This window comes from Bos mutus, chromosome 12, assembly GCF_027580195.1.
Source record: "Bos mutus isolate GX-2022 chromosome 12, NWIPB_WYAK_1.1, whole genome shotgun sequence".
NCBI lineage: Eukaryota > Metazoa > Chordata > Mammalia > Artiodactyla > Bovidae > Bos > Bos mutus.
The window spans coordinates 33,010,161-33,037,607 of NC_091628.1; the positions used below are offsets into that span (position 1 = coordinate 33,010,161).

Below are 27,447 nucleotides of genomic sequence, written 5' to 3' on the forward strand. Positions count from 1 at the left end.
TGAATGACAAAGATATGTTCATATACCATGCATCCATCCATTTTTAAATTGTACAGATTAAATTTAAATCTCCTAAAATTATTCTTAGCCTAAGTGAAAACTTGACCACGAGATATAAAATGTGATCAAAAGTACCTCCTGCCAGTAAACAATATTACAGTTTTTAATAAAATGTTAAATCAAAGTTAATAAAATTTAGATGTTTTATTAAAATAGTAATTTATGAAAATAGAACTGGTTTTTTCAGAGAGATCAAAGAGAATTTAAGGTCACCAGAATTTTGTAGAACAGATGACAGACTGGTCAAACGTCCTACAATGTCTAACCTCATGGGATCGGGGATTTTATGAACATGCTCCAAATTACATAATACTGGGGGACAGGGAGAGGGCATAAGGCTCTTAAAAACATTGTATAGGAAGTTAACAAGGATAATTTTTAAAATATGTACTTTATTACAGAGTAATACTTCAATGAGAAACATAATTAAGCAAGAGTCAGCAGTATCTCCAGACACTGATTTCTCAAATGTCACCCAACTATCCATTCCACTTAAAAGTACTTGTGAATACATGCAGCACCTACAGGATCAAGTGCTCAACTCCCTATCTTTGCAGATACCAGTACTGCTTTACTGCTGCATACAAGCACTGAAACTTATATTCCAAATTAATTAGAATTACTATCTTCTTCCTTAGAGTCCATTTTAAGTTATTTCAGAAAGATACCTCAGCAAATCTAAGAAAAATATTGAATACATAGCTCCTTCCTTTTCCAATATTGAGGATACTTAAGTATTTATAAATATGGCTTCCCCCCAACCCAGGTAACTTCAGCTTTGTGAATGAATGGTTTCATTTTTTTAAGCACTAATACCGTTGTGAACATATTCTCCCATCTAATTGGCTGAAAAAAGCAATTATTTTAAACGTTAAACAGCAGCTTAACCAAACTAAGAGTGATGTTTAAGTAAACCCACTTTGTTTATAATAAAATCTAAAGATTATATAAGCTTTGACGTCCTTTCCAGCTTTTTCCTATAGTGTCAAAGGTGAGAAAGACAACATCCGTTTTTACAAGAGGAAAACTAGGAGTTAATAGATTATATTTCTCATCTAAGAAATGTCTTCTCTTTTGTCAACATTACAAGACATTCATCTACTGACAAAGGAAAAATGAACAGTTCACTTGCCGGTTTAGGAAACTAAATTGGGAGCATTACCAGTCACAGACTTAATTAAGTTATTTCTAGGTAAGAACATTTAAAGCAAAGAGACTATTTAAAGTTCCTTGCCAACTGCTAAACTGGGGGGGGGGGTCTGAATAAGACACCCCTATTTGTCATTCGCCTTTCTCCCCACCACCCACCCTGCACCAAACCCCCATTGTTCTAGGTAAAACTCGCAGCTAATGATAGCGAAACAGCAACTGCTACGTTTCTGCCGCAGGTGATCGATCACCGGGAGGAACTCTTCAGAACCACCCTGACTTGCTGCTTTCTTCCCCACAAATAAAACCCAAATGGGGTCTTAAATCCATCACCAACCTGTGCGGAGGAAAGGATCCCAGCTTCCCTTCCGGGCTGATGGATGTCAGTCCGGAGGCGGGTGAAGGGTCCCCTAATAAATCGACCCCTCCCTCCAACATCATTTAAGCTGACGTTTTATAAGGAACATTTAAAGAAATCTGGCACCGAAACCCTTGAAAAGTACAGAGCCCGTGGGTCACACGCTCCTCCTCCCGACGAGCGGCGCCGGGAGACCACTGGACCGGCTCGCAGGGTGGGGGTGGGGGTCTCGCGCGGGCTCGGCCCCCCTCGGGCACCACATCCTCCCGGAGCCCGGCCCGCGGGAGACTGCCCACCTGCCCCGCCGACACTCACCCATCCTTCCGCTTGGCTTTGTAGACGTGACCGTAAGTGCCTCGGCCAACTTTGCAGCCCTCGTATTCAAACAGGTCCTCGACCCGCTCCCGCTCGCTGCTCAGCTTCACTTTAAAGTCATAGTCCATTGTCACGGCCGGCGGGGCCGGGGAGCGGGGGTCGCGGCGCCGCGCCGCGGGGGCGGGGGCCCTCCGGGAGGCTCCGGCAGCCGCGGCCCCCGGGAAGCCGCCCGCTCTACGCCCGGTGGCCGCAGCGCCGGCCCGGCCGCTGCGGCAGGAGCAAGAGGAGGCCCCGCGAGGGCGCCGGGGACATCCAGCGGGGCGGCAGGGCGGGGGCCGGCCGGGGTGGGGTGGGGAGACACACGCCGAGGAACCCGGGGGCGCAGGAGGGCGAGGGACGAGGGCTGGGGGTGGGGAGCGCGGTCGCTGCCCTTGTCCCCGCGGGCTCCGGGGCTCTGGCTCCTGCGCTCCGGCCGCGCGCTCGGCCCCCGCGGCGGGCGGCGGCGGCGGCGGCGGCGCGGCGGGCTCTCCCTCGGGCGCTCGCGCCTAGCCGCGCTAACACACGCTCACGCTCGCTCCCTCGCTCGCTCTGCCGTCCACTCAGACAGAAAGGCAGCGCCGCACAACAGCCGGCACCTCCTCAGAGAGCGGAGGGCGGGGACTCGCGGAACGCGGCCGCGCTGTCGCAAAAACGTCGCGAAGACCCGGGCCGCTCGGCTTTCCCCGCCGCCCGCGCCGCGCACCTCTCCAGCCGAGCCTCACTCCCCCCGGGGGGCGCGTGAACCCAGCGCGGTAGCCGCTGCCCAGAGAAGCCTCCACCAGCACCACGTGGGCAGCAGCCGGGGCTCCACACTACAGCACCCAGAATGCACCGGCCGCCGCCGTGGCCGCCCCGCCTTAGGCTCCGCCCTCCGCGAGAGGGGAGGTGGGAGCGATGCACGATGGGATTCGTAGTCCAGAAGGAGGGGAGGCGTTTCGATGACCACTTGGAAATTTTTTTTTTTTTTAACAGCGTTGTCGCTAAAGTCAGATTTGGGCCAGAAACTTAACTAGAGAAATTTAAGCGCGAGGGAGTCTAGTCTGTGTTAGAATCACATTTTGTGCCACTTACGAACTCCAGAGTTTAAAGGGCACTATCGTTATCGAAAAAAATAAGTCTAATTATTGATCAACGGCTCACAGACTATCACTGGGGAATCTTGTAGTTAACGGTCTAATAAGGGCTGCACAGTGATAGCAACGTGCTGACACACATTACAAACATCAGTAAAAGGGAGTCAGTTGGGAGTGGCCACGCTGCCCCTAGAGAGTGGCACTCTTGTGACAGAGGACTATCCTTTCAGAGGAGATGGTACTTTGAGTACGGCCTTTTGTACCACTGCTCCTAAGAATAGCTATTTTTAGCCATGATTACAGCAATGGATCTAAATCCATAAAAACTGTTCATAATTTTAAGGGAGGAAATGTGTCTGCGGGAGGAGTCTTGGTATCTTTATAGTTTTTTAAAAAAATATTTGGCTGCACCAGGTCTTAGTTGTGGCTCTCAGGATCTTTAGTTGCAACATGTGGGTTCTAATTCCCTGACCAGGGATGCAACCTCCGACCCCTGCATTGGGAGTGTGGAGTCTTAGCCACTGGACCAACAAGGAAGTCCCAGTGCTGATATATTGATAATAATGCCTCATTTTGCTTTATCCCCCTTATTTAGATGTCTATTTTTCATTTTTTTATCTTATATTAATTTTATGTTTATATTTATTTTACTTTTCCCAACTGCTACCATTTTCACGAAAGTTCCCCACGGTATCTCTCCACTTTGAACGTCCAACCAATTTTTTCACCTTTCCCACGATATTCATCAAATTGTATTCTTTTATTTGCTCTTCCTTGCTAGATTATTAATTTCTATAAGAAGTCATATTTGCATCTTCCCTGATGCCTAGTATCATGGCTTGATTTTGGTGTGCAGTAAACATGTGTTGAGTTAATAAGTAAGGAAGTTTGTGTCAAAAACATCTATGTTCAAAAAAAAAAAAACATCTATGTTCATGGGATTCTCCAGCCCAGAATACTGGAGTGGGTAGCCTTTTCCTTCTCCAGGGGATCTTCCCAACCCAGGGATCAAATCCAAGTCTTCCGCATTGCAGGCAAATTCTTTACCAGCTGAGCCACTAGGGAAACCCAAGAATACTGGAGTGGGTAGCTTGTCCCTTCTCCAGCGGATCTTCCCAACCCAGGAATCAAACAGGGGTTTCCTGCATTGCAGGCAGATTCTTTACCAACTGAGCTATCAGGGAAATCAGAAACATGTGTTGAATTAATGAGTAAGGATGTTTGTGTCAAAAATATCTATGTACAAATGATGACCATGATACCATTTTATGAAAAATTCTCAGAAGGGCTCTTAAACAAATTTCCCAGGAGAAAAGAGTGACTTCACCACTGGTTTAAACAAAGTTGTTTTTCCTAGTACGTCAAATACTATTTAGTGTTTAAATATACTGACTGGTCAGGGGGCCTGGGTTTGAATCTTGATGTACCATTTATTAGCAGTGTGTCCTTGGTCCCTGAATTCCTTTCTTTGCAAAATGGAGATATAAGAAACCTCAGTGACTTCCCTGGTGGTCCAGTGTTTAAGACTTGAGCTTTCACTGCAGGGGGCTCAGGTTCAATCCTTGAATGGGGAATTAAGATCCCACATGACTCACAGCATGGCCAAAAAATTAAAAAAACACCTCAGCTTACAGTAAGTGCTCCAGAAAGGTAAGCATTCATGAGTGGGATGTTAGATGTTTCTATTCAGTGATGTAAATTGGAGGATTTCTAGCAGGACTGTTCCTTTGCATAAAGAATTTAATTTTTTTCCTAAATACAAATTTAGACTAGACTCTTCCTGAATCTTATACATTTTGTATTTCTCAAATGATGTGTTTTTTTGTCCAAGTGTTTACTCATTGATCCTGAGAAACCAAAACACAATGCTAGAGAAAAGGTAGTGAAGAAGCTTGGGACTGGGCTTGCTCCCACCCTGGCCCTGTACCCACTTCCCACATCCCTTGCACATAATATTCCTGAATCTGAAGGTCTCCAACTTCTTCAAATGACTTTTGACTACTGTTATGACTTCATCCACTTTATGGATGAAGATAAGACAGACATCCCTGTGAAGAAACTGAGTTTGTTTGTTTGTTTTTTAAATAATTTTATTTATATATTTTACTTTTGGCTGTGCTGGTTCTCCACTGCTGTGCCGTCTTTTCTCTGGTTGTGGTGAACGGGGGTTACTCACTTGTTGCGGTACACGGGCTTCTCATTGCAGTGGCTTCTCTTGTTGGGGAGCACGGACTCTCAAGTTGGAGCTTCAGTAGTTTCTATGCGCCGGCTTAGTTGCTCCTTCAATCCCCTGGGATCTTACCAGAGCAGGGATTGAACCAGCATTGGTAGGTGGATTCTTTACCACTGAGCCACCAGGGAAGCTCCTGAGTTTTTTTTTTCCATAAAAATAGTGTAGATTTAAGAGGTACAGCATGATATTTTGATATACATGTACATGGTGAAATGACTCCTGTAGTCAAGCTAGCCATGGTTCTACTGTGAGTAATCCCAGAGTAGGAAAGGAAGGCCGCCTTGGATCAGGAAAGAGAAAGACTTGCTTTTCTCTCTGCAACTATGGTGTGAGTTAGAGGTCTGGACTCTAGGTTGGGGGCATACAGGGGTGAGCTGGCCCCTTAGCAGAGCATCAGGATAGGGAGCAAAGGAAGAGTGAGCCACTAGGGGCCCTGAGGGGAGCTTGGCTAATGTGTCAGGAGCAGTGATAGCTAATATCCAGCTTGAGGTTTTTCTTTTCTGTGTGATAATTCCCTTCTATCGTCCCTAAGACATAAGCTGGTCTTAGCTCTGGAGCCTGTGTCCAGGCTTGGAGGAAAGGAAGAGGCAGCAGCTGGAACCTCAATTGTAGAAGTGAAGAAGTGGCCCACAGAGCCAAAGCAGTGTGCTGGGAAGCCCTTGGGGCTCGTGCTTGTATTCCAAAAACCTGAGGGAGGGATCAGAGAAATCAGCTTCACACTTAAATGTTGTTTAACTGAATCGAACATATCAGGGACCTAAGGGCTCCCATTTCGGTTTGATTTCAGCCTCGGGTCATCCTGATGTCATGTCTCGTGGCACCATGGTGACTTCCAGTGACACTAGAGCACTGTGGCCCTCATTGGTCCATGTTACAAACAACGCACAAGCCACACTTGTGCTTCTTGTCTTAAAATGTGGCTCTTTACATTCTAAATTTAACATCTCCAGTCTAAACATGCCTCTCAAACACCAGCCCCACATTTCTACTACCTCCTGTTCAGCCTCAGGGGATAATGTGCTGTCATCTCAAACTTAAAATTTCTGAAACTGAGCATACCATACGGTGCCCTGAACCTCCCAATTTCCCAGCACAGCGGTGCCCATAGACAGACGTTCTGTTGTTTTCCTGCCAACCATCTGAGCTCAGGCCTTCATTTGTTGTTCACTGTCCTTCGTGCTCATGCCAAGTATGCTTTTGTCCCATTCTCAAAGGCTGGATGCTTCCTCATACCATCTCTGACCTTTGTAGGGCTACCCATCCTCCAAGGTACAGCTCAAATGCCTAAGTCAGTCACGCAGCCTTTCCTGGTTCTGGCAACTGAATATGACCTTTCTCTCCCATGAACTCCTACCCCAGCCCTGGTACCATTGCACTTGCTTTGTAACTCACATAGAAACATCATAGCTCCCTCATATGCGTGCATGCTAAGTCGAATCATTCATGTCCGATTCTTTGCGACCCCATGGACTATAGCCTGCTAGGCTCCTCTGTCCATGGAATTCTCCAAGCAAGAATACTAGAGTGGGTTGTTCTGCTCTGTTACAGACCCAAGGATTGAAACTGGGTTTCCTGCATTGCAGGCGGACTCTTTACTGTCTGAACCACCAGGAAAGCCTGGCTACCTTATATGGTAGTAATTTATTTTGCTGTTGTTGCTTAGTCCCTCAGTTGTGTCTAACTCTTGCAACCCCATGGATTGTAGCCCACCAGACTCCTCTGTCCATTGAATTTCCCAGCCAAGAATATAGGAGTGGGTTGCCATTTTCTTCTCTGGGGATCTTCCTGACCCAGGGATTAAACTCAAGTCTCCTGCTTGACAGGCACATTCTTTACCACTGAGCCATCAGGAAAGCCCAGCCATTTATTTTATGTATTTAAAAAAAAAAAAATCTTTCCTTTAGTGAACACCTTAATGACTGAGTCTCTAACTTCTCTTAGGCCTCCACACAGGGCCCAGGACATAGTTTGCATAATTATAAAGAATTAGAATGTGCTGCATTGGCTTGGTTTCTATAAAGATTTAAATGAACCTTAATAATAATATAAAGGGGGGCAAGTCATTTTAAAACGTTGGACATTTTCCCCAGCCCTTCCTTTGAGCATATGCTTTTTGCAGCAGAAGGATTTGGTGCTTTATAATATATGAACGTAAAAGTCTTACTAAGTCTTCTCAGCACTGATCACTTGTCTCTGCAACTTTTAATTCCATTTTCTCAGTCTGTATCTCAATTCCAGTTCTAAGTGATTTAATGTAAAATATCTATTCTCCCATTCTACAGGTTGAGTGTTTGTTACCTTTATCATCAAAAAGCACAAATTAAGCATCTATATTTGAGTGTAATGTTAGACATGATAAATAGCAGCTTCAATCTGTCTAGTCTTTTATAATTTTTCAAAGAAAATACTGACGCAAAAAGTTTCTCGACTCTATAAGCATCTGGAATTTAATTTAGACCCTAGAAACCACCAGAACAAAAAAAAAAAGAAGAAAACTTTCAAAAATAACTTTCTTCCCTTAATCATGTGAGTGTCATTTGCTCTTACAGAGTCATTTCCTCCACATGACTGGACACATGACCACTAACAGTCCCTGAATTTGATGTAAGATGCCTGTCATTAGAGAAGAATCAGCTCTGCTTCTCAATTCCAGTTCTAAAAACCCCAGGAAAGACGCTGGACCAGCTGGGTGAGGAGCCCGCCTTGGACCAGTGAAGTGTGGCCATGGAGGCAGGGTTATATAAGAATACAGTGCTCCTTCATTCAGAGGGATGAGGAAGATGGGGGTAAAGAGCTCACAGGAGAAGTGGGGAATGCTCTAAGTAAGTACCATGAAGAAATGAAACAGGACAATGAGTCAGAAAGTGGGCCCAGGAGGAGATTACTTAGATCAGGTCAACGGCCAGAGACTCTGTGAGGTGATACTTAAGGGGAGACCTGAGTGACGAGGAGCAAAAGCTGCCAAGGGGAGGGAGGCAGAGTGGCCCAGATGGATGGATCTGAGAGACAGCAAGTGCAAAGACCTTGAGCCAGGAGCCAAGGAATAGAAAGAAGGCTGTGTGATAGGAGTATAATGAGGGGAGAGGTTGTGTGAGATGAGGACAACGAGGTGGGCAGGTGCAAGCCTATACAGAACCTTTTGTAGTTGCTCAATCGTGTCCGACTCAACTCTTTGCAACCCCATGAACTGTAGCTCACCAGGCTCCTCTGTCTATGGGATTCTCCAGGCAAGAATCCTGGAGTGGGTTGCCATTTCCTTCTCCATGGGACCTTCCTGACCCAGGGATGGAACCTGGGTCTACCTGTATTGCAGGCAAATTCTTTACTGACTGAGCCACCAGGGAGGTCTTTTAGGCCACAGGTTTTATTTTGGAGCAACTGGAAGGTTGCAAGCAGGTTAGTGACCAGGTGTCTTTGCTTTGAAAAGAACAACTTGGCTACTATATTAAGAATGGATTCTAGAAAGCAAGATTGAGGGACAGATATATGGATAGGGCAAGTAGATAGACAGACAAATAGATAGATAGGGGACTTGCTGATCGTTGGAAGGGATGTAAAGAAAGAGGAATCAAGATGACTCCTGAAGATGTTGCTGCTTACTGAGATGGGGAAGACTTTGAAAGAGATAAGTTTAGAAGAAAAATTAAGAACTCCATTTTGGACATGTCAAATAGGACATGTTGCAGAAATATAAGTGAACATTCCTAGTGGGAAGGGGCATATGGGAGACTAAAGCTAAAAAGAGAGATCATAGCTAGAGATAAAAATTTGGAAATCATCAGCTGTACAAATTGACTCGATCACCTGCAAAGTGTTACACTGAGAACAGAGCAGATCCCTGAGCACCTCCAACATTCCAGGGGTGGGTAGAGGAGGAGCCAGAAAGGAAGACTGAGAGGAGGCAGCCAGAGGGTTTTTTGGGGGCATCAAGGGGAGTGATATCACAAAAGACAAAGGAAGAACAAGTTTTGGAAAGAAGGGAATGGTCGATAGTGTTGGATGTTGCCAAGAAGTAAAGCAAGATAAGGAGTATAGTGTTTAATTTACACAGTGTTTCTCAACTTCTTTTAAAATTATCACCCCCCCGCCCAAGGAATATTTTTAGACATTTTGCTTCCTGTCCACCCCTATGAAATGTTAATACCACAGATACACTGTGTATCTGTTTACCATGGCACTTTGAGGACCACAAGCCATTGTAATAGCTAAGAATTTTGGGGCCTCTTAAGAGCCAATTTCTTTGGGGGGGGGTCCCCACTAAGACCATGTGACTTATCTCTATAGATTGTTTTGGATAATAAGTGCAGTTTTGGTGGTGAGATGGGGGCAAAGCTGGTCTACATTGCGTGGAAGAGTTAAGTTTGAAGTAAGGAAATGGAACAGAGTGTAGATGCTTCTATAGCAGAATGGTTAGGAGAACTGACTGTAGCCACAAAATCCGACTTTCATATCCAGACCTACAACAGGGCACCATGTTTATCACTTCCTTGTGCCTCTGTTTTCTCAGCTGGAAAATTGGAATTATAGTAGTAACTAAAGAAGAGAAGCAAAAAGCAGAGAAGAAAAGGAAAGATATACCCATTTGAATGCAGAGTTCCAAAGAATAGCAAGGAGAGATAAGAAAGCCTTCCTCAGCGATCAATGCAAAGAAATAGAGGGAAATAATAGAATGGGAAAGACTAGAGATCTCTTCAAGAAAATTAGAGATACCAAGGGAACATTTCATGCAAAGATGGGCTCGATAAAGGACAGAAATGGTATGGACCTAACAGAAGCAGAAGATATTAAGAAGAGGTGGTAAGAATACATAGAGAACTGTACAAAAAAGATTTTCATGACCCAGATAATCACGATGGTGTGATCACTGACCTAGAGCTAGGCATCCTGGAATGTGAAGTCAAGTGGGCCTTAGAAAGCATCACTATGAACAAAGCTAGTGGAGGTGATGGAATTCCAGTTGAGCTATTTCAAATCCTGAAAGATGATGCTGTGAAAGTGCTGCACTCAATGTGTCAGCAAATTTGGAAAACTCAGCAGTGGCCACAGGACTGGAAAAGGTCAGTTTTCTTTCCAATCCCAAAGAAAGGCAATGCCAAAGAATGCTCAAACTACCGCATAATTGCACTCATCTCACATGCTAGTAAAGTAATGCTCAAAATTCTCCAAACCAGGCTTCAGCAATATGTGAACCCTGAACTTCCTGATGTTCAAGCTGGTTTTAGAAAAGGCAGAGGAACCAGAGATCAAATTGCCAACATCCGCTGGATCATGGAAAAAGCAAAAGAGAGTTCCAGAAAAACATCTATTTCTGCTTTATTGACTATGCCAAAGCCTTTGACTGTGTGGATCACAATAAACTGTGGAAAATTCTGAAAGAGATGGGAATACCAGACCACCTGACCTGCCTCTTGAGAAATCTGTATGCAGGTCAGGAAGCAACAGTTAGAACTGGACATGGAACAACAGACTGGTTCCAAATAGGAAAAGGAGTATGTCAAGGCTGTATATTGTCACCCTGTTTATTTAACTTATATGCAGAGTACATCATGAGAAACGCTGGGCTGGAAGAAACACAAGCTGGAATCAAGATTGCAGGGAGAAATACCAATAACCTCAGATATGCAGATGACACCACCTTTATGGCAGAAAGTGAAGAGGAACTAAAAAGCCTCTTGATGAAAGTGAAAGCGGAGAGTGAAAAAGTTGGCTTAAAGCTCAACATTCAGAAAACGAAGATCATGGCATCCGGTCCCACCACTTCATGGCGAATAGATGGGGAAACAGTGTCAGACTTTATTTTTTTGGGCTCCAAAATCACTGCAGATGGTGATTGCAGCCATGAAATTAAAAGATGCTTACTCCTTAGAAGGAAAGTTATGACCAACCTAGATAGCATATTCAAAAGCAGAGACATTACTTTGCTAACAAAGGTCCGTCTAGTCAAGGCTATGGTTTTTCCAGTGGTCATAGAATGTGAGAGTTGGACTGTGAAGAGGGCTGAGCACCAAGAATTGATGCTTTTGAACTGTGGTGTTGGAGAAGACTCTTGAGAGTCCCTTGGACTGCAAGGAGATCCAACCAGTCCATCCTGAAGGAGATCAGTCCTGGGTGTTCATTGGAAGGACTGATGCTGAAGCTGAGACTCCAATACTTTGGCCACCTCATGTGAAGAGTTGACTCATTGGAAAGACTCTGATGCTGGGAGGGATTGGGGGCAGGAGGAGAAGGGGACGACAGAGGATGAGATGGCTGGATGGCATCACTGACTCGATGTATGTGAGTCTGGGTGAACTCCGGGAGTTGGTGATGGACAGGGAGGCCTGGCGTGCTGCGATTCATGGGGTCGCAAAGAGTCAGACATGACTGAGCGACTGAACTGAACTGAACTGAACCTCTTGAGGTAGTTGTCATGGTTAAGGCACTTAGTAATATATGTATTTAGAATGGTGCCTAGCTATGGTAAGTGTTCGTGTATGTTAGCTATTACTAGTCTCGTTCAGGATGTTAGCTGTGAAAGGGAGATGAGTAGAGCCTACAGCATCAGGGCTAAAACTGGGATTGAACATAAGATCAAAGGAAGCTTTGTTAGTCGCGAGAGACTGGAGGTATTTCCTTAATTCAATGGAACCGGTTATAAGGGATTAATAAGAATGATGAATAGTTATGGACCCCTAAAGTAGCAAAAGAGACTGGACCAGAGAGGGGAGACTTGTGCATGAACATCTCCTCTGTGGTTAACAGGTAGGAGGAGAAAAGGACACAAACTATTGTCACAGATCTGCTGCCCTACAGTCAACCCCAAAACACAGTGGTGTGAAACAGAAATTGATTGTTTCTCGCCTTTCTGGGGGTTGGCTGGGCTCAGCAGTCCAGTCTCACACTTTCCTACATCACCTAGGAGAGATCTTAAATGGCAGAGGTTAAAGTGTTAAGGTCTCTTGAAGCTGGGGCTCTGGAACTTAGACGTTATCACTTCTACCACATTCTGTTGGTGAAAGCAAGACTCAAGATCAGCCCAGTTTCAAAGACTGGGCAAGTAGACCTCACCTCTTGTGAATAGGAAGTGCAAAATATCATCCATGCTTTTCTGTCTACCAGTTCAGTTCAGTTCAGTTCAATCGCTCAGTCGTGTCCGACTCTTTGAGACCCCATGAATCGCAGCACGCCAGGCCTCCCTGTCCATCACCAACTCCCGGGGTCCACCCAAACTCATGTCCATCGAGTCGGTGATGCCATCCAGCCATCTCATCCTCTGTCGTCCCCTTCTCCTCCTGCCCCCAATCCCTCCCAGCATCAGGGTCTTTTCCAATGAGTCAACTCTTCACATGAGGTGGCCAAAGTATTGGAGTCTCAGCTTCAGCATCAGTCCTTCCAATGAACACCCAGGACTGATCTCCTTCAGGATGGACTGGTTGGATCTCCTTGCAGTCCAAGGGACTCTCAAGAGTCTTCTCCAACCAGGCATGGATATATATGACTCTGTAGATTTGGTGAAAGTAGTTCTGTTTCAGATGGCTTTGGTTTTCTCTATATGGTAAAAGTTTGCCTGCTGTGAATGAGCAGACAGGTGTGGAAGGAGAGAAAGCAATGATTTCATACCTGAAAAGACTGCAGGTTGAAAACAACCTTTGGGCGGAATCAGAGAGATAGCTGGCAGGCCGTCCTAGGACTTCCAGCCAATGTCAAGGGCCCATCTGCAGGTGCAGCCATGCAGTGTATCAGTATCCGTCTGCCCTGCTGTGAGGTTTTTGACACCAGCACTCAACAGCCCAGGTGGAGACCAGACAAAGACAGATGTTGGATTCATCCTGGATTAGGGCCCTGCCAGCTGGGTAGGATGAAAAGATGAGGGATGGCAAGTGAGGATTATTGGCAGCAGTGAGTGAAAAGGACAGACTATGACATTTAAGCTGGGTCAGGAGGGAAATGAAGACAGGATTTCCCCTCTTTTTAACACTAGCTTGATGTTTTTAATTTAATGTTTTGCAAAATAATTTTAAAAATGCCTACACTCATCCCTTGCTTCATTAATGTCTATGTATGGTGCCAAGACTCTTCCATCAAATACCTACTAAGTAAAAGAGACAGCTGAAAAAATACATATAACAGGTTAAAAAATTACTTTTCTTAGCTAAGAGATTCCCATTACAGTGACCAGTAAGAATGTCGCAAACTGAAAATTTCTCCCATTTGTTGATGATGAATTCTGCTCTCGTGTTCTGTAACTTTTAAAGAAAATTTACCTCTTTAGATTGATATTCAGGAATATAATATTGTCCTTTTATCCCTCTGCTGGACGCCTTTTTTCTTGAATAAGCATATGGCTTTAATTTTCATTTCAAAGTTTATTTTGCTATACCACAGTGTAGCAAGTAATCTATAGGATCACCGTCTAGTTTCATGTTAGTTTTTCAAGGTTTAACATCTTACTCTGGTTTTTCATTCCAATATGCTTCACCCTCCGCATAGCTGGACTATGCTACTCAGAAAAGCTGAGTCATTTCTGGCTGGTTCCTGTCCAGTCATGAGTCTCCTGTGAGCCACAGAGCTCTCTTTCTATCGAACACAAACATGATTAGGTCACCTTTGCAACCACCTGATACTTGATATGTAAGGTTATTTGTTTCCGTGCAGATCCATGCTCAGAAACTCTGGGGCTTTTCCACCCTTCATAACCCTTCCCCTTACTAGCCCAAGGTCAAGTTCCATCAGATGATTGTCCTTCTTTCTCTGAAACCCTATATCCTTTTTAAATTTTAAAACGCTGTTTTATTTACATCATTACTCCGCTCAGAAATCTTCAAGGATCCTGTGTGACCTTTCACCGCCTACAGCCTGGCTCCTTTATCTAATATTCCAGCCTTTATTTACTTTAGCCTGACATGATGAAAACACCTTAAGGCAGCTTGCAGTGGAAACGTTGGAATTAGATTCATTAGCTCCACATAGCTACGTTTCCCACAGTCTGAGCTCTTCCGAGTCTCCACTACGGTTCCTAACCAGTTTCTCCTATGCTGCTTTCCATCCAATTAAACAGTGGTTTGTGACCTTGGGTGTCCATTGAAAATACCTGGTGAATCACTCTAGCAATTCTGGTGTAATTGATCTGGGCTGCAACTGAGCACTTGGATTTTTAAAGCTCCCTGGTGATCCTAATGGGCATTCAAGGTTGGGAATCGCTACGCAGGACACGTTTATTGATTCTCTCTAAACAATCACCATTCCCCTCTTTCCCTCATTCACACTCCCCTTCCTTCTTTACTTCTCTAAATCCTGTCACCTCTTTGAAATTCAACTCAGGTATTGCTGGGATCTTAACTCATCACCCAAAGCCAATACCTTCCCAAAGTAATGCCCTTTTATTGTTGTTGTTCAGTTGCTAAGTCACGTCTGACTCTTTGCGACCCCATGAACTGGATTTTAAATTTCAATTAAGGTTGTCATTGTAAGAAGCCAAGATCATTTAAACATTTTCAGTACATAAAACAGAAAACATACAGAAGATCCTTTTAATGATACAGTTTTAATTCTTTTATACCTTTTTATTCCTAATTGTAAAAAGTCCTGGAGTTAACAGACACACACAACCTAGATGCCCATCGACAGATGAATGGATAAAGAAGTTGTGGTACATATACACAATGGAATATTACTCAGCCATAAAAAGGAACACATTTGAGTCTGTTCTGATGAGGTGGATGAACCTAGAACCTATTATAGAGTGAAGTGAGCCAGAAACAGAAAGATAAATATCATATTTTAACACACATATACAGAATCTAGAAAAATGGTTCTGAAGAATTTATTTACAAGGCAGCAATGGAGAAACAGACATAGAGAATAGACTTATGGACATGGGGAGAGGGGAGGAGAGGGTGAGATGTATGGAAAGAGTACCATGGAAACTTACATTACCATATGTAAAATAGGTAGCCAACGGGAATTTGCTGTTTGACTCAGAAAACTCAAACAGGGGCTCTGAATCAACCTAGAGGGGTGGGATGGGGAGGGAGATGGGAGGGAGATTCAAAAGGGAAGGGATATATGTATACCTATGGCTGATTCATGTTGACATTTGACAGAAAACAACAAAGTTCTGTAAAGCAATTATCCTTCAAAAAAAAAAAAAAAAAAAAAAGACACACAAAAAAGGCCAGGTACTACTACAGTAAATGAGATTAATTAGGGTTAGGGTTAGGGTTTCGGCAGGTTATGAGACCTAGAAATACAGATATCCAGAGTGATCCATCTCTCTGTCCCAGTTATCATATCTAGAACCCTTGTAGAGTCACTTTATCTTGGGCTACAAAACTGAAGCAAGATACTAGATTCAGGTTCGGTACATTACCTGACCATCTGTCCACAGAAATCTGTAGAAATTTCCACATGGTAAATTATATGGTTAGACTTTATATTTTTTTATTCCTTGGGTAGGGAGTATTATGGGAGAAGGCAATGGCACCCCACTCCAGTACTCTTGCCTGGAAAATCCCATGGATGGAGGAGCCTGGTAGGCTGCAGTCCATGGGGTCGATAGGAGTCGGACATGATCGAGCGACTTCACTTTCACTTTTCACTTTCATGCATTGGAGAAGGAAATGGCAACCCACTCCAGTGTTCTTGCCTTGAGAATCCCAGGGATGAGGGAGCCTGGTAGGTGCCATCTATGGGGCCCACAGAGTTGGACATGACTGAAGTGACTTAGCAGCAGCAGCAGCAGGGAGTATTATACTCATTAAAACTCATATAGATACTTGAAATGATTTCTGCTTGAATTTTAGATGTCTCTCGTGTGATTTTCTCAAACTTGTACTCACAGTTCTTGAGGTCATTGCACTAACATGCATTAATCCTGTTTGTAAAAAGTTTGCATTCTTTTTTCAGTCACACTGCACAGCATGCAGAATCGTAGTTCCCCAAACAGGGATCGAACTTGTGCTCCCTACAGTGGAAGCGTGGAGATCTAACCACTGGTCTCCCAAGGCAGCCTCAAGTGCATTTTTCTCTGCTCATTCATGCAGTTGTCTGGGGGACATGTTGTGCCAGGCCCTGTGCTGAGTTCTGGGACTATAAAAATGAATGAAACCATTTGTTCAAATGGAAGGAGTTTGGACCTTAGATGGAAGAGACCTATAAATGAACAGAAAATCACATCATTGTAGGAACTTACTCAGTGGCTGTCTTTTTCAATTGAAAAGGAGGGCAAGAGGTCTGGTTGGTCTCATCTTCTGCTGTTATCACTAGCACCTAATTCCTAGCAGCACCCAGTAAATATTTGTTATCCTTGGAGAAGGAAATGGCAACCCACTTCGTATTCTTGCTTGGAAATCCCCATGGACAGAGGAGCCTGGTGGGCTACAGTCCATGGGGTGGCAAAGAGTCCGATGAGACTTAGGGATTGAACAGCAAAATGAGTAAATACTAAAACAGGTCCACAGAGGAAGCTATGGGTGCCCCCATAGAAAGGACATGGGCCTAGTTTTATGTGTGTCTGGAGGTTGGCGTTACAGTGTCAAGTCAGAGGTATCAGAGAAAAAAACCCTTTGACCATGAGATATGAAATGAGTCCTGGGAGATAAAGGAAATTAGGTAAAAGTAGGGTTGGGGTTGCCTAGGAGTTCCCAAGACTGAATTTCAAGTAGTTCCCAGATACCAAGAAGAGTCCAGTCTGTAGCAGTACGCGGCAGAGATGACAGTGAAGGGGCTTGCAGGCGGCATCATTTATACATTTCCATTTTTAGTCTCTAATAACTATGCCAATTAAAAAGCAAACCAACAAACGTCCGTCGACCCCTACGACACTGGTAGCTCATGGATTCCCAAGCTCACACCGGCTTGTTACCCAGGAGCTCAGCGTGATGGCGGGGATCGACTAGCGGCTCCCCAGTTAAGGCCATGAGTGAATGAATGAAGAATCACAGCACTGTGAGCACCCGCACAATGACTGAGTCTTCTGGACCATAGGGAAGTCGGGGAGCCCCTACCAGGCTGAACAGGGACTCAAGGGTTTAACGAGTGGTGTGAGGCGAGTCTGGAAAGCGTCACATCTCAGAAATAAAACCAGAGGCACGACTGTGGGGAGAGTTTCAACGCGCCTTCCTAGCGGGAAGGTGAAGCAACAGGAGTAAAAAGCACTCGAGAGTTGACGAGGGCTGGCAATTTCCGACGAGCGATACGGGAAAGCGGCTGGGTGTTGAGCTACGCGGTACCCAGGCGATCCAGGGATAGGAGCCTACAGCTGGGCTTCACGCCAACCGGGGAGGGCGGCCCGGAGACCGCCAGCGCCGAGGGCCGGAACGCTGGACGCCGCCTCCCGGGCCCCTCCGGACGCGGTTTCCGGTCGTACCGGCGTGCGCCCGGCAGCGGTGGAGCGAGCATCTCCAGTCGCGCAGGGGGCGCGGCCCGGCTGTCCCGCCTCCAGAGCCTTGCGGGACTGTCCCGCGGCACAGCAAGAGGCCTCTCCTCAGCAGACGCCCACAGAGGGCAGCAGCCTCCAGAGGCGCGGATGCGAGCTCCGCCCGCCGTCGGGGTCACTGCCTCCAGGACGCACGCTTCTCCTCTGCCGTCCGCCGGGAAGCGGACCGATCGCCGGCGAGGTGAGGTCCTAGGAACTCTCCAGGCCTCCCGCGAACTTCCGGGAGACGCGGCCCTCGCCCCCCGCGCCCCCTGAGGGACCGCCCCGAGCCCCGCCTCTACTCTGATTGGCTACCCGCGCGCCCGCTGCACCGCCCTGGCCGGTGATTGGCGCTGAGGCGCAGTCTGTCAGCCGCCTCCCTTGGGAATCTGGGTCGCCAAGGGAAGCGTTCGTTACTCGGGGACGGCTTGGGAGGAGGTTGGTCGGGCCCCCTGAGCTCGTTTGTTTATTGTTCCGGAGACCCTACCCCCGGCGCGCGCTTCCGTCGCAACGGCCAGGAGAGGAGCCGGTATCGGAGGCGGAGGGCAGGGGTGGCGAGAAAGTGAAGGTTGAGAAGTGAGCCTGAGGCCCCCAAGCCCGACTGCCTCCGAGAGGGAGCGGGGTGGGAAGAAGGGCCCTGAAAGGAACTGTCACCTTGGGAGAGGCCTAGTTTCTGCTGCGGGGAGGGTGGCGGGGGTTCATGACCTAGTTGTTCGGGCATCTCGTTTTCTAGGTGAGTCTGTCCACAGAATTCACTAGAGATTTTTGCTTCGGCTTTGCAGCCGAGTTTGGAGACGTGTAGCCCGTTTCCTCGCCTTCCCAGAAGCCATTGACTGAATTCATTCACTCTCTTGTCTCTTTAGATGAGCAGCCGTCAAAAAAAGCACAAACAATGGAAGGACGGATGCCACTGCGTATGTTAAAAGCATGTTGAAAGGAAACTAAGAAGGTATTCACTTGGATTTAATTGTGTTTAATTGTACGAGAGAATTACCTTTTTGAGGAGAAGCACAAAAGTTTTGACTAATACTAATTTAGTTTGGTCTTGTGACCGGTTTCAAATTTTTAAAATCTTTTAATATACAAGAGTCACATTACTGCCGTACCTATCAAATACAGTCTTTGCTAATGATGGGCTAGTCCTGACCATGCAACATGAAAAGAAATTGGAAATTTTTGATAATGTTCATTTGCATATGATTACATAGTGCTACAGATCTTTTAAAAATGACGTTATCCCTGTTTAAAAAAAAACTTGTAATTTAATGTTAGACTGTGTGTGAGATTGGGTAGTAGCTAACTCATACAATGAGTTACACTCCTGGGCTAATTTCACTTTGTTTTTAAAGTACCAGTTCATTGTTTGTTGCTCAGTTGCTCAGTCATGTCGGACTCTTCTGCGACCCCATGGACTGTAGCCCACCAGGCTCCTCTGTCCATGAGATTTCCCAGGCTAGAATACTGCAGTGGGTTGCCATTTCCTTCTCCAGGGGATCTTCCCGACCCAGGGATCGCACTGGAGTCTCCTACATTGGCAGGCAGTTCTTTACCACTGAGCCACCGGGGAAGCCCAAAATATCAGTAGTTTGCTTGTTAAACACTGAGTCGTAGTTATAACAGTTGTTTCATTGGCCACCTAGTCATTTGACCCTCTAGCTTCTATTAAGTTATATGCTGTCTTATACATATCTGTTAGTGACATACTGGAAATTGTCAAGGAATGGTTTATTTCAGCCACGTGTATGCATGCTAAGTTGCTTCAGTGATGTCTGACTCTGTGTGACCCTATGGACTGTAGCCCACCAGGCTCTTCTGTCCATGGGATTCTCCAGAACCCACACTCAAGAATACTGGAGTGGGTTCCCATGCCCTCCTCCAGGAGCCTTCCTGACCCAGAAATTGAACCTGTGTCTCCTACATCTCCTGCATTGGCAGGCAGATTCTTTACCACTGGCACCACTCAGGAAGCCCCATTTCAGCCACAGAACACCCAAATTAGCTCTTGAAGTTAGACCTGGGCCCTACCCTGGAAAATTTTGACCTGGATTGGAGATGAACTCTGGACATCTGTATTCTGGAAAATTTCCTCAAGTGAGTTTGATATGCATTCCCAGTTGAGAACTGAAGCTTTAACGACTTAGATATGTTTAAGAAATTTTAAGATATTTATGAAATAAATAGTTCTTCCCTTGATTTCCTTATGGTTTAAAAGTAAATTTCTCAGGAATAACATTTCAGGATAATCCAAAAGCAGTGTTTGCCTCAGCAAGGTCAGGAAGTTTCACTGGCACTCAGCAGCCTCTGGACTAACCACTCCAGTCTTAGGAACAAGGTTCTTATGGAGAGTCACAAGAGCTCTGATGTGCTTGCAGGATCCCCAGAGCTGTGCATGTAGTATTGTCTCCTGTGAGGTGTAAGAGAGGTCAACTCCAGGTCTGTTCAGCTAACTTATTTTTACTTCAACAAAATGCAAAGAGGGTAATATTACATTTATGAACTTTATCTTGGGAAGAAAACCCCTACTGGAAATAAATGTAAATGATACCCTCCCAATACCCAGTAGTCCTATGCTTATTAAGTAAAGAATGTGCACAATTCAAGGTTAAAATCTGTATGCTAACATGAAGTATTCGGAGATTTGGAGTATATTAGACCAACTTTACAGGAGAGTCAAAGAGGTAAAAGTCAGATAATCACTTTGGTTTTCAAGTGTGAGAAATGTGTGGTGAAACCAAATCCATTCTGACTTCAGGGACAGCTTTCAGCAAAGCAGTAGGCCCAGTTGTGTTGCATTGCCTAGGAGCTGTTAGTATTGATATTTATTTTACATGTAAGTTTTTCACTGCAAGACTTGGCATACGAAGTATTTGAGTAGTGGGCAGATTTTTAAAATGAAGATGAAAAAAACAAACATGAAGCCATGTGTTTAGTCAGTCCATGACTAATACCTTGAATTTGTGTTTGTTGTTTGAACAGAAAGCCAGGAGTCTCAGCATGAATCGATCTAGATCTCAGTCAGATGATGGTGGTGAAGAAACCTCATCCCAAGACCAGCATCATCAAGAAAATGAGAGAAGGTGGCAGCAAGAGCGTCTCCACAGAGAAGAAGCCTATTACCAGTTTATAAACAACCTCAATGATGAAGATTACCGGCTGATGAGAGACCATAATCTTTTAGGCACTCCTGGTAAGGGATAGGTAAAAGAGAAAATACCTTTTGCAGCATTATTAAAAGTTTCAGCGTTAGGAGGGGTTTTTACCCCCATCTTCCCTGTTCCAAAATACACTGTACTGTTTTGGTGACTTCAAGAGCTTTGTAACATAAAAACATAGAAAAATCACTGGCGTACTTCTGTATGTCATAAGTAGGTTAATATTGGGGCTTCCCTGGTGGCTCAGCAGTAAAGATTCCACCTGCCAATGCAGAAGATTCGCTTTGATCCCTGGTCAGGATGGTCCCCTGGAGGAGGAAATGGCAGCCCACTCCAGTATTCTTTCCTGGGAAATCCCAAGGACAGAGGAGCCTGGTGGGCTACAGTCCATGGGCTTACAAGAGTCAGACATGACTTAGTGACCAAACAAGAATATTGAATATATAGCACTGTTACACAAGTGTCAAAAAAACCAACTGGTTCATGTACACGATAGTGTCTAATATTTACATATGTGGTCCTATTTCTCTTAAGTAATATTTGTACAAATAAAATACTATTCATTTCAAACCTGATTCTAACTCATGTTACTATATATTTATTTAGTTGAACTAATAACTCCTCCAAAGTCAGATGTGTTCCATAATTTTATTACAAATCAAATTTCACAATGAACTGGTTGAAACTTGCAGGTTTGTATGTAATATATTTCTATGTTGCATATTTGCATACTATATATTGGATTACCCATATAATAAACTAGGTAAAATTCAGGTAAATATTTGAAGTTTTCTCTAGAAATATTCCCCTCTTAATTTCTTTTTAACTCTGACAAAAATCCACAGAATTATAGCCTATGGGTTCCTAAGTATATCAACTGGGAGCACTTTATTAATGATTCAAATTAAATCTTATTTTAATTTAAATAAAACATTAATAAATGAAACAACCAAAATGATGTGTATTTGCATCAAGTAAACAGTTTCTACTGTCTTCAGTTTATAGAAATGAAAACAGTAGAATGTCTTTCACAGATTGCTAAAGATTAGTCTGACCGTAAGTTTTCATAAAACTTAGTAATTTAAAAATTTGAATTTCAGTGAGCTTTTTTCTATTTTTTAGGAGAAATAACATCAGAAGAATTACAACAGCGGTTAGATGGTGTCAAGGAACAAATAGCATCTCAGCCTGACTTGAGAAATGGGACAAACGCCAGAGGTACTATGGACTCCTTTCCATAAGGAACAGGTTTGATTGGAGTAATTGCAGACATGAGCTTCCAGGACCTTGTCTGACATTGGTTTTTAGTGTTTTTCAGATTTAATGTGATACTCATTCAGGGAATATTTATGAATTATATGCAAAGCAGTACAGTTCGGCAGTATAGGACAGAGGTTGCATATAAAGATGTCTTATACACTCATTGCCTTCAGGAGCTCCTGTGTATGAAATAGTATATTAATTGCCAGCAGAATTCTTTTTAATTTTAGAATGTACAGACTAGTTTTTATTTTTAAATTAATATAACTAAGCTTGGCTTTTAAAAAGTTATACAGAGCAACACAGAAAGACTGAGTCAGGAAAACCTGTTTGTTGCTTTGCTGTGTTGTTTTTGTGTTTGTTGTATCATTTTACTGAACAAATACTAAGTTATAATATAAGTTCTTACAAAAAACAAATTGCTTAAAAAAATTCAAACTAAACAGAAGTGTATAGAATTAAAAGTAGAGCCAGCATTAAGGTCTGCCCTACCACTGCCTTCCCCACAAGTATTTGTTAGTAGTAGTTTCACATATTATATCAAGATCATGGTATAAATTAGGGTGAAGACTATTAAAAACCCCAAGTGCATTGATTGGGAAGACATAAGTTTACTCCTCTTTCACGGTAACAGTCCAGCGCAGACACACTGTACTCCATAAAGCCTCCTGGGACCCACCCAGCCGGCAGAGTGGTTCTACAACTGTGCTGTCCAGTGCAGTAGCTACTGGCCACATGGGCCTATTTAAATTTAATAAAATTGAAAACTCAGTTCCTCAGTCATATTAGCCATATTCAGGCGTTTAATAGTCCCAAGTGGCCAGTAGCTTCTGTATCAGACAGCACAGAGACAGAGCACCTCCACTGTTGCAGAAAGGTTTACTGGACATCGACTGCTGCTGCTCCAGGGTGCGGCCTTGATGATCAAGCTAAGTCACCACCACATCTAGGTTCCAACTGGCAGTTGTAGGTCCAGAGGGAGGCGCAGGCACCTGCCTGAAAATGAGCTCTCTCACTTCCACTCCAGTTCCATTGATGAGAACTCAGTCCTGTGAACACCCTGCTTGCCAGGCTGCTCCCAAGACCGTCACAGTGCATTTACAGTGGAAGAAGGGACCACAGATTTTGTGAGATATGAGTGACCTCTTTCATGCATCATCATCACTGCATCCTAGTAATTGAAGTGGCATTTAGAATGAGTTAATGTTTACCTGCTCTTTACTCATATCTCTTTGCAAATTAAAATGGAAAGTGAAAATTAACTCTTGTTTTCTTTACATTGATATAGGCAGATTGTACTATGAGTATAGCTGGTAAGACTGGTCCTTTGAGATATGTTTTAATGGAAAATGTACTCATCACAAATGAAATAGCTTATATTTTTAGAATATGGCTAAAGTTGCTTATTTTACTGATAATCAGCAGCTGATTAACAGGTTTAACTTTAATAAAAGAACATTTTTTATGAGAGATTGAAGTAATGAAATAAAATCAAAGCAGTCCCATTTAATAGCTGGTTTTGAGTAGAACAGACTTTAAGGGTAAAGTCTGTGTAGTTAATATGCATTACAATGCCTTTCATTGAGTTTTGTACTTTAATAACCCACTGGTTAAAAACAGAAAATGTAAGCTTCCCACAGTAGCACTGTCATAGTCAAAGAAGTTTATCAGGGGCACAGTTATTTCTAAATTGATCCATTCAGCAGTATTAATTGAGAGTCTGATTTCTACCAAATAGAATAGAGGTTGGGGATTTAACAGTGAACAAAATGAGACAAAACTTGTTTTTTCTTCATGCAGCTCACATTCTAAATGAACAGAAAATGTATTTTATTGTATTATATATAATGGCTAACATTTATTGAGTGCTTTCTCACATGTTATATCATGCCAGATGTTATGTTAATCATATACCATGTCTTCTTTTATCTTCATGATAATCCCCTGACATCTATCCTATTATTATATCAAATTTATGGATAAGGATATAGCCATAGAGAACTGAATTAAATGCTTAAAATTTCCTTTCTTTACACAAAGACATATTATGGTTCTAATATTATACTCATAAAGCCAAAGTTCTTGAGCTATATGTTTTTGACAGTTTCTAAGAAACAAGATTCTTAAGGTTACCAAAATACCTAGTTGCAAAAAACACTGTTACCTTTCCCAAAAGGATTCTACAAATTCAAGTGAATTATGTATGTTTTCTTGCTATGTTTTATTAATATTGCCATATGAATAAAGCAATTTAAATGTACAGTTTTAGTAATGGTTATATTTTTCATTTGCCTTAATATTTTGCCAATAATAGGCCTATAGAAAGCAAGAGTGAAGATTTCTTCACACTACTGCACAAATAGTATTTAAAATTTTATAATGTTAATTCACACTGTGTATTATAGTATGCTTGTAGTATACACCTTTCTTTTAGAAAGCTCATTTTCTTTTTGGCTGTTTTTCATTCATTCAGATGCACAGATGTTCTTAAATATAATTTAATTTAATAAAAACTTTACAAGCTTTCAATGAAAATCCAAAGATAGATTTCAGGAATTGATGTTAAGTTGATTTGGTTTGCTTTCCAAACGCAGGAATCCCTCGAGAGGGTTCGAATGAAGATTCTCTGCTGGAATGGCTGAACACCTTTCTTCGCACAGGAAATGCAACTCGAAGTGGGCAGAATGGGAACCAGACCTGGAGAGCTGTGAGTCGAACCAACCCTCACAGTGGAGAGTTTCGGTTTAGTCTGGAAATCCACATCAACCACGAGAACAGAGGATTTGAAATGGATGGCGAAGACTCTGTGGCTATGCCCTTCTCAGATGTCAGTCAAGATCAGGCTGCAGATGGGCCCCAGAGACCAAGCAGTCCTGTGGCCAGGCGAACCAGAAGCCAGGCTGCAGGGAATCTCAGCCGTGGTGCTCGCATTCCCAGGACACGCCTTGGCTCCAGGGGGCAGAGCTCAGTTGAAGGCTCTCTGTCTCCACTGGGAAGACTAAGAAATGGAATTGGGGGTGCATCTGGCAGTCCTGGACCTGGTGCCCCCCTCACTCATCTCGACACCCCATCAGGTAGAAGTGAACTCAGGCAGAGGGAGGGGCAGCGGTTTGGAGCAGCCCATGTCTGGGAAAATGGGGCCAGAACCAATGTCACAGTGAGGAATACAAACCAAAGACTAGAGCCCCTAAGACTACGGTCTACTTTCAGGAGTCGGAGCCGGTCGCCGATTCAGGCGCCGAGTGGTACGGTTTACCATAATTCACAAAGAGAGAGCCGGCCTTACCAACAGAGCACCAGGCGGTCTGTCAGGAGGAGAGGGGTAACCCGGGTCTTCCTGGAGCAGGACCCAGAAGGCAGAGGGGCTGCGTCCTCGCTCTTCTCCAACTCCAGGCTCGTGTCCAGAATCACGGTGGAAGAGGAGGAGGAGGAGCCCAGCAGGCTGCCTGCGGCCATGCGGCGACACCCGACCATCACCCTGGACCTGCAGGTGAGGAGAATTCGTCCCGGAGAGAGCAGCGACCGCGACAGCATCGCCAACAGGACTCGGTCTCGGGTGGGGCTGGCGGAGAACCGGATCTCCTTGGAGAGAAACAGCGGGGGCTTCCACCGCAGCATCTCACGCCAGGAGCGCTCGGGGATGCGCACCTACGTGAGCACCATCACCGTGCCGCTACGCAGGGTGTCTGAGCACGAGCTCGCCGAGCCGTCCTCCACAGCGCTGCGATCAATCCTAAGGCAGATCATGACTGGCTTTGGTGAGCTGAGTTCTCTCATGGAGGCCGAGTCAGAGTCAGAGGCGCAGAGCGATGGCTCGCACGGGCCGGTGCTGCGCTCAGACGCGGGTCCCCCGGGTGGGGCCACCGGCCCTCCCACAGGAGGAGCCCCAGGGCCGGCTGGCCCGCGTGGAGCTCACCCCGCTTCATACCCTAGCCAGCGACCCCGTGGTGGGCCGGCCTGCACGGAATTCAGGTAACTTAGTGGAGACGGGAACACTACCCATTCTTCGCCTCGCTCACTTCTTCCTGCTTAACGAGGGGGATGATGACGACCCCACGCATGGTTTAACCAAAGAGCAGATCGACAATCTCTCCACCCGGAACTACGAGCACAGCGGTGCAGACGGCGAGCCGGGCAAGGCCTGCAGTGTGTGCATCAGTGACTATGTGGCCGGAAACAAGCTCAGGCAGTTACCCTGCATGCACGAGTTCCACATCCACTGCATCGACCGGTGGCTCTCAGAGAACTGCACCTGCCCCGTCTGCCGGCAACCTGTCTTAGGGTCCGGCCTAGCCAACAGCGGGTGACGCCCTGAGTCCCTCACCCGCACACCACCGTGGAGCTGTGTTCAGGCATTGTTTTCTTGAATCATTTGTGATACGCTTACCAGGATGAAAAATAGCAGATGATTATAGTTTGAACTATTTTTTGTGTGTGCTTTTTTAACTTGTTAAAAAGAGTAAATTTATAGAAAGTTTAAAATGCAAATGTTACATTATCCTTAAGTACAGAATAGTTAATATTGCTAGAACCAAATAACCTTCAAAATATTTTTATTTTGGTAATTTTGTTCATGCTAAGCACTTTTGTATTTGCACAGTTTGGTAGGTTACAAGTGAATATTTGTCCAAAAAGTCCTGCAGGGTTTTGCTTGGACTTTCAGGTCCCATAAGGCTTCATACTGTGTCCAGACATTGGTATCTAAATAAGCCTTCCTATAACTTTTCATTCTAAGGAAAGCATCTTCATGAAAGAGTCCCTGGCTGAATGTTTGCTTAATGCACTTAAGTTACTTGAAATGTTAAATTTATTATGCAGTACTTACATTTAATATGTGTATATATAGGTATATAATTTTAAGGTTAAAATATTCAGTCTGAAAACTACTGATTTGGTTCTTATTTTAAGCTGTTGGGCTATTACTGCATATGGCACAATATTTAATATTTGCAGGATCATCTCGGGGAGGAAGTGGATTAAGATATTTAAAAATAGAGATAATTTATGAAGCGTTTCTGACAATCTGACTTACTAGACAGCAAGCAATATATAACACTGAACAAGTATTTCTTTTTTCAGAAATGGAACATGGACATTTTAGAGCATAGAGGTTATTTGAGTTCTGCCTTTTCGTGACTTTTTTGAAAGTGCAAACCATTTTTTGGATTAAATTAAGTAAAATGTACACGCATGGTTTCTCAAATTTAGTTTAAAATCTAAAAAAAAAAAACCTGTAAAGAATCAAATGCATAGATACTATGTTAAGTTCACTTGGAGGCCAAAAAACTCCAAATACAACAATGACAACAAAAGTAAGAGAATGTAGAACAAACACAAAGTATGCGTTGAAGATCTGTTTCTACCAATAAATATTAAAACGTGTCAACTATTCTCTGTTGGTCCACTGTGGTTTA

General features: G+C 44.2%; 2 protein-coding genes across 4 annotated transcripts in view; one reads left to right on the forward strand and one right to left on the reverse strand.

The window, feature by feature from the left end:
* The window catches only part of CDK8 (cyclin dependent kinase 8), a 73,156-nt gene extending 70,487 nt beyond the window's left edge, over positions 1-2,669 (reverse strand). The window contains exon 1 of one of the 3 annotated variants that reach the window (XM_070380498.1): positions 1,883-2,669. In XM_070380498.1, coding sequence (XP_070236599.1) covers positions 1,883-2,010 — 128 coding nt within the window. In that variant the 5' untranslated portion in view covers positions 2,011-2,669. The remainder of the gene's footprint in view (positions 1-1,882) is intronic. The other 2 variants (XM_005902190.3, XM_005902189.3) reach the window with 2 other exon arrangements.
* Positions 2,670-18,009: 15,340 nt separating this feature from the next.
* RNF6 (ring finger protein 6) lies at positions 18,010-27,424 on the forward strand. The gene is given in 6 exon segments (XM_070380501.1): positions 18,010-18,150; positions 18,485-18,570; positions 20,598-20,808; positions 21,896-21,991; positions 24,628-25,897; positions 25,899-27,424. Coding segments are annotated over 4 exon segments (2,001 nt in total). The 5' UTR covers positions 18,010-18,150; positions 18,485-18,570; positions 20,598-20,615; the 3' UTR covers positions 26,341-27,424.
* The last annotated feature ends 23 nt before the right edge of the window (positions 27,425-27,447 follow it).